This window comes from Argiope bruennichi, chromosome 10 (genome assembly GCF_947563725.1).
Source record: "Argiope bruennichi chromosome 10, qqArgBrue1.1, whole genome shotgun sequence".
NCBI classification, from domain to species: Eukaryota; Metazoa; Arthropoda; class Arachnida; order Araneae; family Araneidae; genus Argiope; species Argiope bruennichi.
The window spans coordinates 118,883,698-118,901,188 of NC_079160.1; the positions used below are offsets into that span (position 1 = coordinate 118,883,698).

General features: G+C 31.6%; 1 protein-coding gene across 2 annotated transcripts in view; it reads right to left on the minus strand.

Moving 5' to 3' along the window:
* The window catches only part of LOC129987961 (junctophilin-1-like), a 137,632-nt gene that overhangs the window by 99,950 nt on the left and 20,191 nt on the right, over window positions 1-17,491 (minus strand). For both annotated transcript variants that reach the window (XM_056095986.1, XM_056095985.1), the window contains exons 2-3: window positions 5,574-5,754; window positions 2,052-2,289 (exon numbers count right to left, since the gene is read on the minus strand). In XM_056095986.1, the coding sequence (XP_055951961.1) occupies window positions 2,052-2,289; window positions 5,574-5,729 (394 nt within the window). In that variant the 5' untranslated portion in view covers window positions 5,730-5,754. The remainder of the gene's footprint in view (window positions 1-2,051; window positions 2,290-5,573; window positions 5,755-17,491) is intronic.

Sequence of the window (17,491 nt, forward strand, 5' to 3'; positions counted from 1 at the left end):
TTTTCCTCCAATATAAGGCTATAAATTCTCTTCACATCCACTTAAGACCTGTTTAACTTTCCATCGCGCTTACTTAAACTGAAACACCTTAAACACATGCATCTGCAGGAGCTAAAATAAGAAACGGCTGGCTCGTGAAGTGCGGCTTGGCTTGCACGTGATAGCGTTTGCTGAAACTCCGCGATACCTCCCGACATTGTTCCCGCAGAAGAAATCAGGCCGCACAAAAGCCAGAGGATCCCTCTATTTAAAGCGTTCTTTAATCAGCTCTTTGAACCCGCGTTCCGGAACAAAGATGCGTCTTCTGACGTCTTCAGTGATGCCTATTTTGAAGCACTTGAAGCGTCTGACGATCGACTGCTGTTCTGTTGCACCCCTCGATTTATTTAGCTACCTTCCAAGCTCATCAACGGCCCTGAAATCTTCTAAATTAGAGGGTGGTAGAGGTCTGAATGTTACCGATATCTTAAATTGACTTCAAAATAAAACATCTAAATTTGAGGTCTGAATGTTACCAATATCTTAAATATCTTTAAATTTTAGAATAAGTAATTTAAAGATTATTTAAAATGTTTTAAAGATATTTAATTTACTTAATTATATAAAATTTAATTAAGATATTTAACTTCTTGTCTATGTCTATGAATATTAGAAAATTCATAGATTATCTTGATATTTATCTTCTTGTCTGAATATTAGAAAATTCCTTTCTAATGTCCATAGACAAGACAAATTCAACATCTTTCAAATAAAATTTAATAGTTAAAAATTAATTACAGTATTCTTAGCCAGTTTGCCAAAAATCTTTATATTCACGAATCAGGGTCTTTTTTATATCTACAACAAACTTTAATTTCTAAAATAATTTTTTGATAGAAAAACATTGACTACATCAAAATGCATGATTAATTTTTCAAAGCTTTCAAATGATATGCAAGAAAAATATTAATTAAGTGATTCATAGAATTCCTCTCCTCTCTTTAAAAACTAGCAAATAAACCTCTGGTTGAAATTATTAATAATACTGTTCAAATGACAAAAATAAAACCGTAAAATATCTCGAAAGTACATATAAATGAAGTAAAATTATGCAGGTTTGATTTGGTCTGGTTATATTAACGTCCCGTTTGAAGCAACACTAGGGTTATTTTTGGACGGACCTCGTAATTTTGAACCGCGGTCAGATGACAAGGACGACCCCTGAGCTGGCACCCCCCTCTCCACACCACACCAGCGGGAGGACGTTTGGTCATGACGGACTTAACGTGCAACAGACCCCCTTACACGACGGTTCTTCGGTGGAATCGGGTCACGAACCTGAAACCCTTCGGTTTAGAAGCCGAGACCTTACCACCAGGCCACCGCGGCCCCTCAAATTATGTAGGGTTTCTGAGTTAAAGGTATAAAAAATAATAGCTTGTAATGAGAATACCATATATTAAGAATATCAAATTACATTTAACTTATAAACTACTCTGTTTCTTTCTAAATTCACGAAATTCCTGACGATTCTCACTAGAGGTTGTATTGATATCCAAATGGAAGCAAATGTTTCGCTAACTATGAGGAAAGACCTCAATCCTCGAGTACATGTACATCCGGTAAAACTGACTCACCATAGAAACATGGGTAGAAAAGGAAGTGTAAACAATTCTGCAATACTTCGCGTACTCTTCTTGGTGCTCTTAAAGAATTTAAATACCAATATTGGCGAAAAGAACGTTAATCAATAAAATACCATTTGATTTCATTAAATACTGGTGTCAGACTCTTATATTTCAACTAAGATCTTCCCCTCCCTACAAGGAGTCTCCCATATCCTGATTATTTATTTCGAAATATAAAATTTTAAATGCCATTGACTCTTCTGCTTCAGGGATGTGATTAACAAACTTTCAGAATTTCCCATTACTAAAAAAAATCGATAAAGATCTCATGTCCAGAGGTCTAATATGTCTGGAACAAGCATTAAAATGCTGATTTGATGGCAAGCAAGTATATTCTTCATGCAAAATAACAAAAACCATAATCAATTCCAAAATAAATCTTACCTCCATCTGCGTATGTTTCTGATCCATATCCGTCCTGCAGTCCGTTGGCCCAGGTCCCCTCGTATTTGGCGCCTGAGCTAACACTCTGCCGGATGCCGTAACGCCCCTTAAAGCCTTGCGTCCACTCCCCCCGGTACGTCCAGCGCCCCCGTGTCTCTACACCTAGCCCGTGCCGCTTGCCATTCTGCCATTGGCCTTCATACGTACTGCCACTCGGCCACGTATACACGCCGGACACCTGTAAAGAGATTTCATACAAATATTAAGTATAACCGTCCTTTAGATATAAAAAATGGTAAAGAACCCTAGGAATAAACAATTGTAGAATTTGTTTGAAATAAATAAAAAAAAAATTAAACATTTTATGCTGAAATATTTATTATGGTTTCTATGAAGATATGTATTGCATATGATCTTTCATTAAATACTCATAAATGTCATCAGCTGGGAAATATTGAAGTAGATTATTACCATCCGGAATTGCAATTAAGTACTTCGTTATTCTTACTGTAAATGCAAGTTGAGGTTTTAAAATGTTTTTTTTCTTTGTTGTAATTGAAGGATGCAAAAAAACAAGATATAGGCAAACAGAGCCAAATATACACTTTAAACGGAAAATTAATTAGGCATTAATGAAAGATTTTTCAAACCAGCATGCCTAAATCAGAATTTCAAAAAAAGAATTGCTTCACTAATCTCGGGTTGTAAGTGTTGTTGACTTCACTTTCTGGCATATGAAGTACATACAAAGAGAAAATATTATAATTGTCAAACAAAAATTAAATATCGAGATTTTGATGAATTTCTGAGATTCAAACCTGGCTTAATCTAAAGAACACAGTTTAAAAATTATGTCATTCTCTTTGCTTGTTGTTTTGTTTATCTGTTAGTAAAAAAAATCGAAACATTTTGAACCGGACATGTGAAATCTGGTTATTTTATTTATTCAAATTTACAGACTTTTATTAAATTTTCAATAATGGCTATTCGTTGGAAATCGATATTATGGCTGTCCTAATAGAAGTTAAAGATAATTACAAATACAAAAGGGAAGAAAGATAGATAAAATTTGATGCACTCATTTAGTATCTAAAATGTAGATACGTGTCAAAATGGGAGCCAAATCCATCAAGGGAGTGACCCTATATTTATCAGAACTTTTCCATGCATACAAACAAAATAATTCAAAAACATAATTTAGGAAAATAAAAATTTAGTTCATAACTTAAGAATCTAGATCTTTACCAAATTTTAAACCATACCTATTTAAAGATTTACCGTCTATTGGTTTGTATTTTCTCCTCGTCTAAACACAATAATTCAAATACACAAAGACTCAAATAAATGTAATTTCCTATGCATTTCTCTGACTACAATTCTAATTCTGTGACAAATTGTGGTTTTAATCCATTTGGAAAAAGGCGACCAAAACGCATATTCAGTTTTATGTATGAGTAGAATCTCGCCTATTTATCTCCAAAAATCGGATGTTGGGCTTTTCGCAACTATGGTTCGCTAAAGGCATGCACTTAATAATAAACAAGAACTGACTTTCTTTTCTGTACTCCAATCATGTAACTCTCATATGCGGGACTCTTAAATCTGAGTTTTCTTGGCATTCAAGGTCTTGAAAACATTCACAAACTTTTGTGGGAGTGGGCAATGTAAACCCATTTATTAGAAAACATGCAAGAAAATTTCAAAGAGACTATTCTCACCACTTTCAATTTTCAGACATTGTTTCATTCTCGGATCAAGACCATTATAATTTAAATATTGTAATTTTAGTGAGATCATTAAAGCAAAACTGGTTTTTTTCAAAACAAAATATTAAATTCATCCTAAATATACTTCTTTTACTATTCATTTATACACATTAAAATGGATTTTTCTTTCTGTGCCTCAAAATCTATACAGTTGACGTCTTCAAATCGTACGCCCTTTAGAAGTACTTCTGTCAAAATAACAAATTGGAAAATGTGATTTTCTTTCTGAAAAATCTGCAAGCTGAAAGAAACTTTTACTGAGATAATCATATAAAGGCATTAATTTTGGGTTTTCTCTGAATACCTTTCTTAGAAAATGAATAAAAGGATTAAATATTTTTGAAAAAGTGAGCAATTCTTGAAATGATTTGTTATTTCTTCGCTAACTCTGAAATTTTCTAAATTAAAACTACTTTAGCAATAAGATTTTAATTAATGGAAAAATAATTAACAGTAATTTCACGCAGCTTTCATGGGTTTTTTTCTAATCTTAATAAGAAATTTTGATATGAAACAAGATGGTTATTATATGCATAGAAAACCTAGGTTATATTAGTTCAATATATGAATTTTAAGAACTTTCAATGTTTTTCTAATTTTATTTACGGCTTTTAATTATTTTTAACCATAAAATTGAGCATGGAATCAATTACTATTACAATTAAGATACAGCTGCTATGCTTTTTAAAGCTTTGAGACAATGAAAAACCTATCGCTGTCCTCGTAGAACAACAGTGCAGCAAAAAAAAAAAAAAAAAAAAAAAAAAAATCAATTTTTATAAGAGCATTTGGTTTGTCCTTTGATTCAGACTGAACAAAAGAAAGATTATCAATGCCTTGAAGCCATTAGATGAATTATTTTAATAAATTAGTTGAAGCAATATAAAAGTCAAACAGTATGACTTTTGAATCCGTGGTTCATAAGAGTCCTTATTTTTGCTGTAGCTTGAAATATTTATAAACATTATTATTTTTAAAAATAAAACCTTATTTATTTGAATAAAAATTTCAATTTTAATAATTAAAACTTATCTTATTCAGTCACTATATTCGTAAAATAAACAAAAACTTTCAAAATGGTTTAATCTTAGAACAGGAGTTGAACTAATTCCAGGTTCCCATTGAAAGATCACAGCAGTAACGTTTCGACGCCAGAAACGAAGAAGAAAAAGTATTGGCAGCTTTATTTATTTATTACAGCTTGAAATTGAAATCTGCGTGAGGATTCTGTGTTGAGATTAAGATCATATGCATATTATTTAACACCTAAATGAGTATAGCTTTATATTTAGTTTTAATGTTCTCTTTCCTTCTGCATCTCGGCTTCGGAACTGGAGGGTTTCAGGTTCGAAACCCGATTCCACCGAAGAACCGTCGTGTAAGGGGGTCTGTTGCACGTTAAATCCGTCCTGACCAAACGTCCTCCCGCTGGTGTGGTGTGGTGTGGAGAGGGGAGTGCCAGCTAAGGTGTCGTTCTCGTCATCTGACCATGGTTCAAAATTACGAGGTCCGTCCCAAAATAGCCCAAGTGTTGCTTCAAACGGGATGTTAATATAACTAAACTAAACTAAACTTTTCTTCTGCATATTGGTATAGAATAAGAGGCATTTTATCATGAAGATGTAAAGAACTTGTAAAAGAAGATGTAAAGAGAAAGTTTTTAAAAAATACCAATTCTTTATTTCAGCATTAAAAATTATTATCGAACATTCTAGTTCTATTCTACCCTGTTTGAAAAGAGCGAAGAGCCCCTCACCTCGAATCCGAAGTGCCATGATCCGGCGTACTCTCCTTGGCTCTTGGGGCCCGTGCACACACCGTGTCCGTGCGCCTTTCCATCCTCCCATCCGCCGCAGTAGGTGCCCCCGTCATCGAAGTCGAAGCGACCCCCGGGCACCTGTTCGCCCGCCATCGCTCCTGCCTCACGTCCTCATCACCTGCAACACAAGGACAAAAATGAATGACTCGTGACAGAGATTTTTTATGGATTCATATTTAATATAAAAACAATCAAAAATTATTTTCGCAATATTACAAATAAATTCACGATAGCTAACAAAGTTAACAAAGAAAGACCAATTACTTCCAAACATTTAAATTCGGTTTTTTATTACTTGTTTTTAAATATTCAGCAGTGCTAGACTAACTTTCTGGATACTTGAATTTGAAGTAATAAAAATAGAAATAGTTTGTAAAAACATGTTTTTATAAATCCCTTAAAATGCAGAAAATCACTTTCCTATTATTCTAGTAAAATTATGGCAGCTGACAAAGTTAAAGAATTGTTCTCTTCAGCTGTTCTTAAAGGTTGAGTTTCGTTAAATCGATATTTAGAAACCGTGAATTTAATGTAACCAAAGCAGAAAAAGTTTGTAAAAACACGCTCTTATTAATGCCTTAAAACGTAAAAAAGTGATATTATTACTATATGATATTATTGATATTATAACGTAAAATAATTCATTATTACTATATATTTTTTCTATATAGTATTATTTAGAATATACTATATAGTATTCATTATTACTATATATATTTTCTATATTATTTCTATATATTACTATATATTTTCTTTCAACGTTTCAAGTGTTTTTTCTGTTTCATTATTACTATATATTTTTTAAGAAAAATATATAGTAAAAATGAAACAGAAAAAACACTTGAAACGTTGAAAGAAATATTGTAAGCAAATTTTCATTTTAATCACATTTAAGGTACGTTTTTAACCTTCATTGGGAGTTTCGGAATTTACTTCCTTCTTTTATTGTAACTTAATTCCCCTATACTCTTATTACATATTTCCTATTACAATTTTCATGCCTTTCAGATTCTTGAAAAGATTATTTTCGACTTTTAGAACTTTTCTATGTGTGTTTTTAATACTTTTTTTTACTTGACTTGTTTACTACTTTTCTATTTTAATATATTACAGGATTATGAAAATTATAAAATTCTGTGTAAATGTATTTTTATTCTCAAAATATACTGACAAACAGTGACTCTCATATGCAATCAAAATTTATGTAAGACTAATAGATTAATTTATAAAGTTAAAAAAAAATATTGAAATAAAAGGATATCATCAACACAATTGAAGAAAACTTGAGAAACTTTAGTGCATCAATAAGTGAATATAATTTTAATTAAAAGTTTTCAGCTTCACAAGCATAAAAAAGGTAAAATTAAATAAAAACGTGTTAAGAGCTGGATTACGTTTCCCAAGTAAAACTCTACAAGTAAGAATGATTGGCTTAGGACGCATTGCAAGTAGAGAAAACACCAAGGCTAGATTCAAATGCAGGGCATTTTATTGAGGTCATTATTAATCATGGAAAAATAATTCCCATTCTGTCACTTTTAAAGAAAAGAGTGTCTTCGGGACTTTTTCTAAAATATAATCACTTCTTCTATAGTCTTTCCTATAGTTTACAGTCTTTCCTTATTATATCAAACTTTGTGTTAGAGGAATGTGAAAATATCGTATTATGTTTGGGGCTGGGGGATGGTTATTATTTTTATACTATGTTATATAAACATAGCTTTTTTTCATCGTGTTGAAATGATAATGTTTAATCAGAAAACCCTGTTGTAAGAAAGTGATCAAAATTTTCACATCATGTTATTTGGAAGCTTTTATTTGAATGGTCTGTTGTTGAAGGGCTGTCACAATTTTTGTACCATCTGTACTTCTATTAAAGGTATGTGCGTTGTCATTCTACCAATCAGACCGTCGAGGTTTTGAATTTGATCCATATATAGTTCGAAAGGTGGGAATATGCACCTAAAAGCGCTTTTTTTGAAATTTTAATCAGATTTTTAAGTAATTAAAAAATAAACCCTATTGCGATGGTTTTTTTCACCATGACTTCCGAAAATATTTCCTTTCAAAAATGATTTTTACATCGTTTTAAAATCCAAAAAATTATCTTTTAAATAAAGCTAATTCGATTGCTATAAAAATAATTTTAAACCTATTTTTAAATATATTTCACAGCAATATTTTCATACTTGTGAATGAAACTAAAATCGTTTTAATTGTTTCAGCAAATATTCGATCGCACGATTTCATCCATTTTTGGAAGCTAAAGAAGGATTCTGTTTAATATGTATGTAGTTTACAGGCTGAATAAAAAAGTGAAGCTATGATACCGCTAAATAAATTAAGAGGTAAATTGGACAAAATAGTGCTATGATGTAATGGAACTCTTCTCCCTTAGAAACGTTCATACGTCCAGCGAACAGAACATATGCAAGACTATTAAAATAATATAGCTTTAATGTTTGACAATTTGATGGAATTATGGACATGGAATTTTATCTAAAAGATTTTAAAAATAATAAATACAACCAATACCTATGGCGAATCAGCTGTTCGTCTTGAGGCGACTAGTATTATAAATAATTTCAGAAATTAGAAGCCCTACATTTTAAGAAAATTGACTGTTTATATAATAAACCTGTCAGATTAGTCTATTATTCTTTTAAAGAAATTTCTTTGGACATTGCATTTAAATCAGTATGCAACAGTCTATAACATTCTATTAAGTATTTCATTTTGTATAGTGGAGGATACAGTAAACAGAATGAGTTAATGTTCAAAACGTGTATTCCTCATAAGTTCGTCATAAGGATAATTTCTCTTCGCTTAGTTTGAGTTGACATAACACAAGGGATACTACCATATTTCTCACGCTCGTATTACTGGTCTTTCGATTAAGATGCATCATTCCTTTACTGCGGATAATTATTCTAAAACCCGCAACATTTCGCTACCGCCACTGAACTTCTTCCATCAGAGGAAATCAACACTGTATTTAGAATATGTCAGCGTCAGAAGAGCTCCGTTAGAGCGTAAAAAAGTTAGCCATGGTAATATGAACTACAGTGATTTCTACGATAAATATGTAACACAAAAGATTAATTCTTTTTTCTCATAGAAGACAGCAAATAAGGTATCAGTGGAAGGTTTGGATTCATCAAAAAGAAGAATTAAACCAAAATGGCAACAAAATTTGTTTAAATGAAAATTGCTTCAGAAATATTTTTCCAGGTAAAGATATGTCAACATGTAGAATAAGTTTTACAAAATATAAAAAGGATTATGAAATTTCGTAAGCCAACCCTTAAAGATTTCTTATTACACAAATCAGATGACAATTTTCTATATTTCAGCTGCAATTGTGACTTCTACATTTGCGAACTTCCACAATTTCTTTCACAATGAAGATGTTTTAAACGTTTCATGTATTTTTTTTGTATTTTATGAACATAACTTTATTACTTTAGTAATGATTTTTTCAAATTTCTTTCCCTGTTGTTTTCCCAAACTAAAAAGTGTCCTTTCAATTCTAGTTCCAGAAATTTTAATGTCATATTAATAGAAGTATATACTTTCAAACATACGACGTTTTGCATATTTTAGCAATTATTTTATGCATGACTTCTTTTAAAATATAAAAAGAAAGATAAAAAAGAGTAAAAGAGAGTAAAAAAGTAAAAGAGAGTAAGTAAAAGAGAATAAGAGAGTAAAAGAAAGTAAAGAAAAAACCAGTAATAATAAGGAAAAAAGTATTAAGGAAACTGATTATCCTCATAGGTATTTTGAACAAGTCCCTATTCCTCGCTCACTAACGTAAAATATTAAAGCGAGTAATACGAATCAAAATTCTTCTATTGATACTTTTTCTTAAACTTTCGTTCTTCTGTTTAGACCACTTATTGAAAACATAAGAAATATCTGAAGATGCGAATTCTTTAATTCTTTTCCCGCCATCTTTATTATCAAGTGCCTTTTTCTCATTTGAGATTCTTATCATTTTCTTTTAAAAATTTTAATAGTTTACTATTACAATTAAAAAAAACGGAGAAAAAGGAATAAAGAATAAGAATTATTTTTAATAAAATATTTTTGCAAATTTGAAATATCATAGTTGGATATAAAATGATGATATGATCAAAAAATAAAATCAAAATTAATTATTAACATACACATACTTGATGTGTCTATTAATAATTTTGATTTTGATAGACGAAACAATGCAATTCTAGAGATAAACTCATTCGTTAATACCCATGGATAGAACTCCATAATGGACAGAAGGGGCAACAATTGACTTTATTCTTAACTGATTCAAAATTTGGTTCAGAAGTGCAATTCTAGAGATAAAAATTGATTCTTTATTACCCATGAACAGACAGAAGGTTAAAACACTTGACTTTATTCTTAACTGATCTAAAACTTGGTTCAGAAGTGCAATTCTAGAGATAAAAAAAACTCATTTTTTATTACCCATGAATAGACAGAAGGGGCAACAATTGACTTTATTCTTAACTGATCCAAAATTTGGTTCAGAAGTGTAATTCTAAGATAAATCCTTTCCTTAATTATATTCATTTAGCTGAGAGCGTTTTTTTACATTCTCACATACGAAGTATGGTAATCGTCGAAAATTTTGAACTCGATAGATATTTTGACTATAGATTTCTTTTAAAGTTTGAGCAAAATCCAACCATAAATACTTTATCAGGCAATCCGTATATTCAGTGACACGATAATTACAAAACAAAGAGATTTACATAGATAAAATTTGGTACATAGATTTAACATCTATAGTATAGAATTCTATCAGATTCTGAGCCAAATGCAACAACGAATCGATTATCTATCGGTCTATACTTTAAGAAACGCGGTAGCTGAAAAACTCAGTGACCCAAATATATGAAATTTGGTATGTGATCTTGTGGCTATAAACGTAGATCTGTGTAAAATTTTTGTTTCAATCAGAAAAATATGTTTAAAACACAAATTCGATTTTCGGATAACATTAATCATATGTCAAGGAGAAATCACCGAAAACGCCAAAATACAGAGGATATATTCAGCACAAATTGCTAAATTCACTTCAAAAGTTAGTATTTCATAATTATTGTACACCAATGCTATGCAAGGCGTTCTCTGGGATAATACCTTTATTAGGGAATATGTGAGAAAGTTTTGAGGTGACCACTCAGGCTGGTTATCATTTTCAAGTGTACTCAAATAATACATATTTATCTTGATGACATATTTTATCTAAAATGTTAGAAATTTATGATTTTGTTTTAAGATCCCAGTCCATGCTTCAATCATCTTTCTCGCTCCGCTTTCAGAAGCAAAGATATTCATGCACAAAATTCGAAATATTTTTCTGGCTTCAAAAAAAGTCTAAAATTAAATGATTCATCAACTTTCCAAGAAAAAATTTAATATTTTCTCTATTACTTCGCCTATGATGAATAAAAAAAAGAATAAAAGTAACTGCATGCATCGATACACCTTCACTTCAGTCTTGTGATAATTCTGCGGACTTAAAGGAAGTCAAAAGTTTTCCAGACCTCTCTATCTTTTCTGGGTGGGGACATGGGTTTTAGCCAAGATCATTACGTCATTCCCCATCATCTACCAAGTTTCGCTTTGCTATCCCCCCCTTCTCAGTCCTCTGGATCGTTTTTGGAATGATCTTGAAGAGCATCGGAAGAAAAGGACCATTACAAGTTTCTTTTGCGGTTCGTTAAATTCTCGCTTAACTTCGATTGTCCCGAAATCATTGCATTTAATTATCCCCCAACATCTAAGGAACATATCTTAATCTTATCGATAAACAAACTTACTTATCTTAAAACAAACGTATCTTATCGATATGTTTGTTTTTATTCTTTTATGAAAATTAATGCATCAGAATTTTCAATTTTAGTTCTAAATTGATACATAAATTCAATTCCAGTTATAAAGGGTACCTTAAAATTAACGCTATGTTTGAAATTGCCATCATTCGTGCAGTAAAGTGATAGCGACCCTGTTAAAAAACTATTTGGCGGTTGATAGTTTAGGGTTAGTAAAAATAGAGCGTTACCCGATAGAACTAAGTACTAATGCAAGATTTGAATTAAATAAAAAAAAACATGGATTTCCCCCCCTTTAAATTGTTATATTTTTATTGAATCGTAAAGTACAGAAGATAAGGTTATATATGAAATAACACATTGAGCAAATGGTCACCAAGGCTTTGCTGGCACATGCGCACTTTTTTGCCGAAATTTTCCATGATCCTTTTGCATAAATGTGGCTGAATTTCGTTGATGCAGCGTTAAATTTCCTCCTTCAATGCACGCGTGCTTGTAGGCTTGCTGGCATAGATCTTTGATTTCAAATAACCCATAAAAAGAAATCCAATAGTGTTAAATAACACGATAGGGGGCCATTCTTAAAATTTTGAATTGTGGTCGCTAGACTTTCATTATTTTTGAAATATCGTTCCATAATGAAAACACGTTGTTCTATTGTGTAACGTTTTATTTTTACTAACCTTAAACGATCGGCTGTCAAATATTTTTAATAGGGTTCCCAACACTTTACTGCACGAATGGTAGAAAATTCAAATCTTGCGTTCATTTTGGGACGCCCTTTATAATAACACATTATAGAGTATCTTAAATGATTTTAAGAGTGTTTATGGGAGAAGAAAAGAAAATTTCAAAAAGGGCTATATTCCCACACTAATTCTTGAGCTTGTGAAGAACTTATGATGTTGACGTAAAGTGCTATAAGGCGTTTCTTTTGATCTTTGCAAAATCTATTATCTAAAGGACAATATTCCCACAGGAAATCACGAGATTATGAGGAACTTATGATGTTGATGTAAAGTACTAGAGGATATGCTTTTTCTGATCTTTTCAAGATCAGTTATCTAAAGGGCAATATTCCCATAGGGATTCATGAGCTTATGAAGAACTTCTGATGTTAACGTAAAATGCTAGAAGACAAGTTTTTTTCTGATCTTTGCAAGATCAATTAAAAAATTAGGAATATTCTCTTTTCAACTTCATTTTATATTTCCAGGTAAGGATGAGACTTGCATCTTAAGAAATATAAGATCTGGTATTTATAGTATTATTGGTATTGCTCATTACTTTAGAAGTTGCCCCTCTGCTTAATGAGAAATTCGCCACTGTTCGAAACAGAATCTTAGAACCAGAATTAAAAGTTCTGTTGTTGAAGATAGAGGGAAAGTGAGTTGGATATTTCCCGAAACAAACGAAATTAATTAATTGGTAAATTAAATTAAATTCGAATTCAATTCTCAGAGTTCATTTTTTGTCGTTGTTTAATGGCATAAAACAATATTCCCTCCTACTGCACCAAAAACAGGCAGAAAGTGAAGCATCTTCCTATAAGTATGCTGAGAAAGTTCAGAGGAAGGGATGCCAACTCAGGTATTGTCCTCATCTATTGATCGGGGTTAGAAATTACAAAATTTCATTCGAAAATAGTTCAAATATAGATTTGAAAAGAGACGTTCATCTTAATCAAATCTTAATGGCTGAAAATTACTGAACTGAGTTGAAATCTTGAGTGATTCTGCTCTGGCTTGCTGGAAATATCAGATAAACATTTCGCTCTTATCATCAGACTTTTCAATTTAACTAAAACCGGAATGTTGAAACGATCGCTTCCTCATGCCATCTTAAGTATTCCCGAAACAATTCTCCTCGTGACGCAAAAAGCATCGATGCATAAATAAAACACGGCAGAATCATCAGTCGGTGCAGACCACACCGGGTCCTTGAGCACGAGTGGCTGCGTTTAAAACCTTTTCTCAAAATAAATGCGACGATGGAAGCTCGCAATCTTTGGAGAAGCAGCAGACGATATTTCTGCTCTGAGGAGGCGGGGGCGGGGGGGGGGTCATGTGGGCTGTTCCTGTCGGCCCTCAAGTCACGTTCCAGAATTAATCGCCTCAGGAGATCTCCTGGCAACGGTGGTTTCCCTCACCTGTCTGAGTGCAGGTGACACATTCTTCCTTCCTACCCTTCTCTCCTTTTTTTTTTTTTTTTTTTTTTGTCGTTGATGGGTTTTCAGGCCTACCTCACTTCTCGTCTAGGAAGTGAAAAAAAATATATCATTTAAATAATTTTTTGTCTAAAATATGAAGCCAAAATAAAGTCGTAAAAGCGCGAGGTGCTTATAAAAACAATTTTAATTAATTGAATTTTTAATCCTGTTTAGAAGTCTTTTTTAAATTTTTAATGAATGTTTTAATGTTTACTCTGTGAAAGGATACTTACTGTGGTTTGATTTCAATACCTTTTTCATCTCTTCGCACTTTTAAGATTTTGTTTTAATCTTCAGTTTTTCGATAAAAGACAATTTCCATTTTGGACGGTTTTTATTCATATTTTTCTGTTTAGATTTTTGATACATTTTAGTATTTTAGTGTTATACATTGTTATAATTCATTATTTTAACCACTTTTGAACCTTGTAATTAATGTTTCTCATTCTCACTATCAGGTGGCGTCTATCACATGGAATAAATATTTCATAAAAGCAATCAATTAACAATAGACAACAGATTAAAATATTGTATTGTTTTAATCTCCAGGTTTTTGATAAAAGACATTTTCTATTTTCGATGATTTTTATTCATGTTTTTAATTCTATTTCGATTTTTTTTCTTCACATTTTAGCATTTTAGTGTTTTGAATCTTGTAATAATTGTTTCTCATAGTCACCAACAGGTGGCGCCTTGCACATGAAATCAATATTTTATGAAAACAATCAATTAACAGAATAAAATACTGTAATTACAGTATTTCACTAATTCAAAACTCTAGTTAATCAGATTAAGAACAAAAATGAATTAAAGTTTTACATCTGTACAAGCATGAAGTTAAATAGCAAAGAGTGTGAAAATGGTGCAACAGATTCATATTCGTTGGTGAAAATGAATTTCAAACCTATGATTGGATAGTTTAAATTTTCTTCTACAGAATCCAGGGATTTTTCTGCTTACTCTGTAGTACTAATTGTATATTTATCAAACACAAAGTAACTGCTTCCTCTTCCAAATTATCCATTTTTGAGATCCTACATCTCTTATGTGAATGGGTCAATTATTTAGGGGAAACGGAAAATAAAGTGATGAATAACACATATATAGAGTCGATTATTGATCATGATTCGCTAACTGTGCTGCGTGAGCTCCACCAACGTATTTTCATGTCGTTAGTCCGGTCGCTTGAAATCGCCTCTTGAATTTCTGCTCTAAGCCAAATAAATTAAATCGAATATATAAGGTGTCCAAAAATGCTCGAATAGATTATAAATTAAAAACTAGGAATACCGGCGTATAGCTGAAAAAAAAACTGTTCATGCAATTTTATTTTACGACAATCTTATTTTTCAGAATTCAATAGATGGCGCTATGTATGTTCTGATGATGATTTAAAGAGAAAATCTCACTTAATTATCATATCATTTTATTTTTAAAATTAAGTCCCAAGAATTTTTTCATGTGGGGTCATGGAAATGCTGCGTATATCACATATCTAGCAATCATTTGAAGGGTTTAAAGTATCGTATCATAGCTGCTACTCAATCTATAACTTCTCAAGAGCTTGTAATGCATTGCGTGAATTTAAGTATCGCTTGGACATATTATACACAGTAAAAATGCGCATTGATATTTATTAACTTTGGACGTTCCGGTATAACTAATTAAAGAGAGTTAGTTTCTGTAATGACGCGAGCTTATTCTTAAAGAAGAAACATATCTCAAATAAAACATAGCACTCAGACTTTTCTTAAAATTATTTATTCAAAATAAAAGCAAAAGCATAACTTTTCTTCTCCCTCCGTCACATAAGCTCTTCTCATCATATATATATATATATATATATATATATATATAATCCTCAACGGCGGCGGTTAATCTCGCCAATCGTTTCCGCAGACGTCGCCAATGGCGACCAAACATCACATTTTCTATACCTTAAAACTTTTTGTATTGCATAATTTTTCAATTTTTTCAAGTTTCCTAAAAATCTTCTATTCCTGACTCTCAATATCTACAACGACATAGAAAATGTGCCTACCACGCCAAAAAGACAGAGTAACGTTAGAGTCTTGCGAAATCCATGCACCACCTCATCAAAGCAAAGTTGAATTTAATTTAAATTAGTAAAGTTTCCTATTTAAATAGATTTAATTATTGCTGTGTGAATTCTCTATTGTTATTTAATTATTGCTATTATCTTAAGGAGAATTAAGGCAAAATGGAAAGACAGTTCAAGAATAACAAGGTACTGTAAAGATTTTAATTAAATGCTGGAGAATTCATAGTAGAAATATAAAGGTTTAAAGAAAGATTTTTTCATTATTTCATGAAAATATTAAAAACAATATTTTTTTTGAGAAATGTAGGAATAAAAACAGAATTTGAAAATACGATGATTTGGTTGAAATACTTTAAGTAAATTGAAATCAATTACTCAATCATATAATAATATGTTTTTATTTTAACTGAATAAATATAATTCTCTGTCACACGAAAGAAATGTATTAATTCGAGTTGCAGAAAAAATATTCACAATGGTTTAATTTTTATATAGCACTGTATTTAAAAAAGCAAAAAAAAAAAAAAAAAAAAAAAAAAAAGGGATTTATTAACTACATCAAAAAAACAGTAGGAATAAAGAAAATAGAGAGGAAAAAAGAAAAAGAATGTTACGAATTATAAGTACTTACAAAAGCCACACACAATGCGGGGCTTTTGTAACGGAAATATCAGTAATTCTATAATATTAAAATGTTTCAAATCGGTATCACAAGTTTACGCGTTGATCGTCGCCCTTAATTTCAATAAAGAATTTATACTACAAATTCTGGTATGATTAAATTTTAGATCAGCAAGATGACGAAGTTAAGATGAGATGTAACATTCTATGTTAAATCTCAAATAAAAAGTTTTCGTATATTGAAAAAAAAAATCTATCACAGAAAAGGAATGCGCCGCGTTATTATTTCCTGTACAGTGTTAGTTAGATTGCTATACTAGATTCCATATCAGGATACGCGATAATCTCCTTTTTGAGTCACAATCCGTGCTTTATGAGATGGATATTGGATTACCTTACCGACAGGTAGTGCTGCAAGCAATCTGCAGCAGGTGTAGTTAAAACTTATTACTTGAAATCGCCATTTTGTACCTCATTTTTGCCACAGACTGTGCCATGATTTTGCTGCTAATGTGAGTTACATTGGAAACATCGTTGTTTATTTATTTATTTGCAGCAGTTCCTGCAACATTTTCATACCGGTTTTTCTTTTTCTTTTATTGCAGCGCCATCTGTCAGTGACAATGGTAACTAAATTTGCATTATATATATATATATATATATATATATATATATACAGGGTGGTCCAAAAAAAACTTCCCCTATATATGAAACCCTAGCGGCCTATCCGCTCAACCAATCGAACCAAAATTTCAAACATGGTCGTTTGAAGGTATGCGCTTGAGATTGTGATGATTCTAAACAACACAGAGCTCACGGTTACGGTTACAGTGAGAGAATTTCGAAATTTTCGAATGGCAACATCCACCTTTTCCTTGCGCAAATTGATCAGCGTATTGAAAAACCACAAATGGCGTTGAAACGATTAGCGTGTGACGAAAATTAGCGGCGTAAATCATTTACAAAGAAGATCATTATAAAGGACTAATGACAACACTGAGAGGAAGAGCTTTGACGCACTTTGCATAATTCACAGGGTTAAACAGTAAAAACAGCAACGAAATGTCATTACTGACATTGTATGGATGCAAGATGGGGCTCCTCCACGCGTCACCCTATG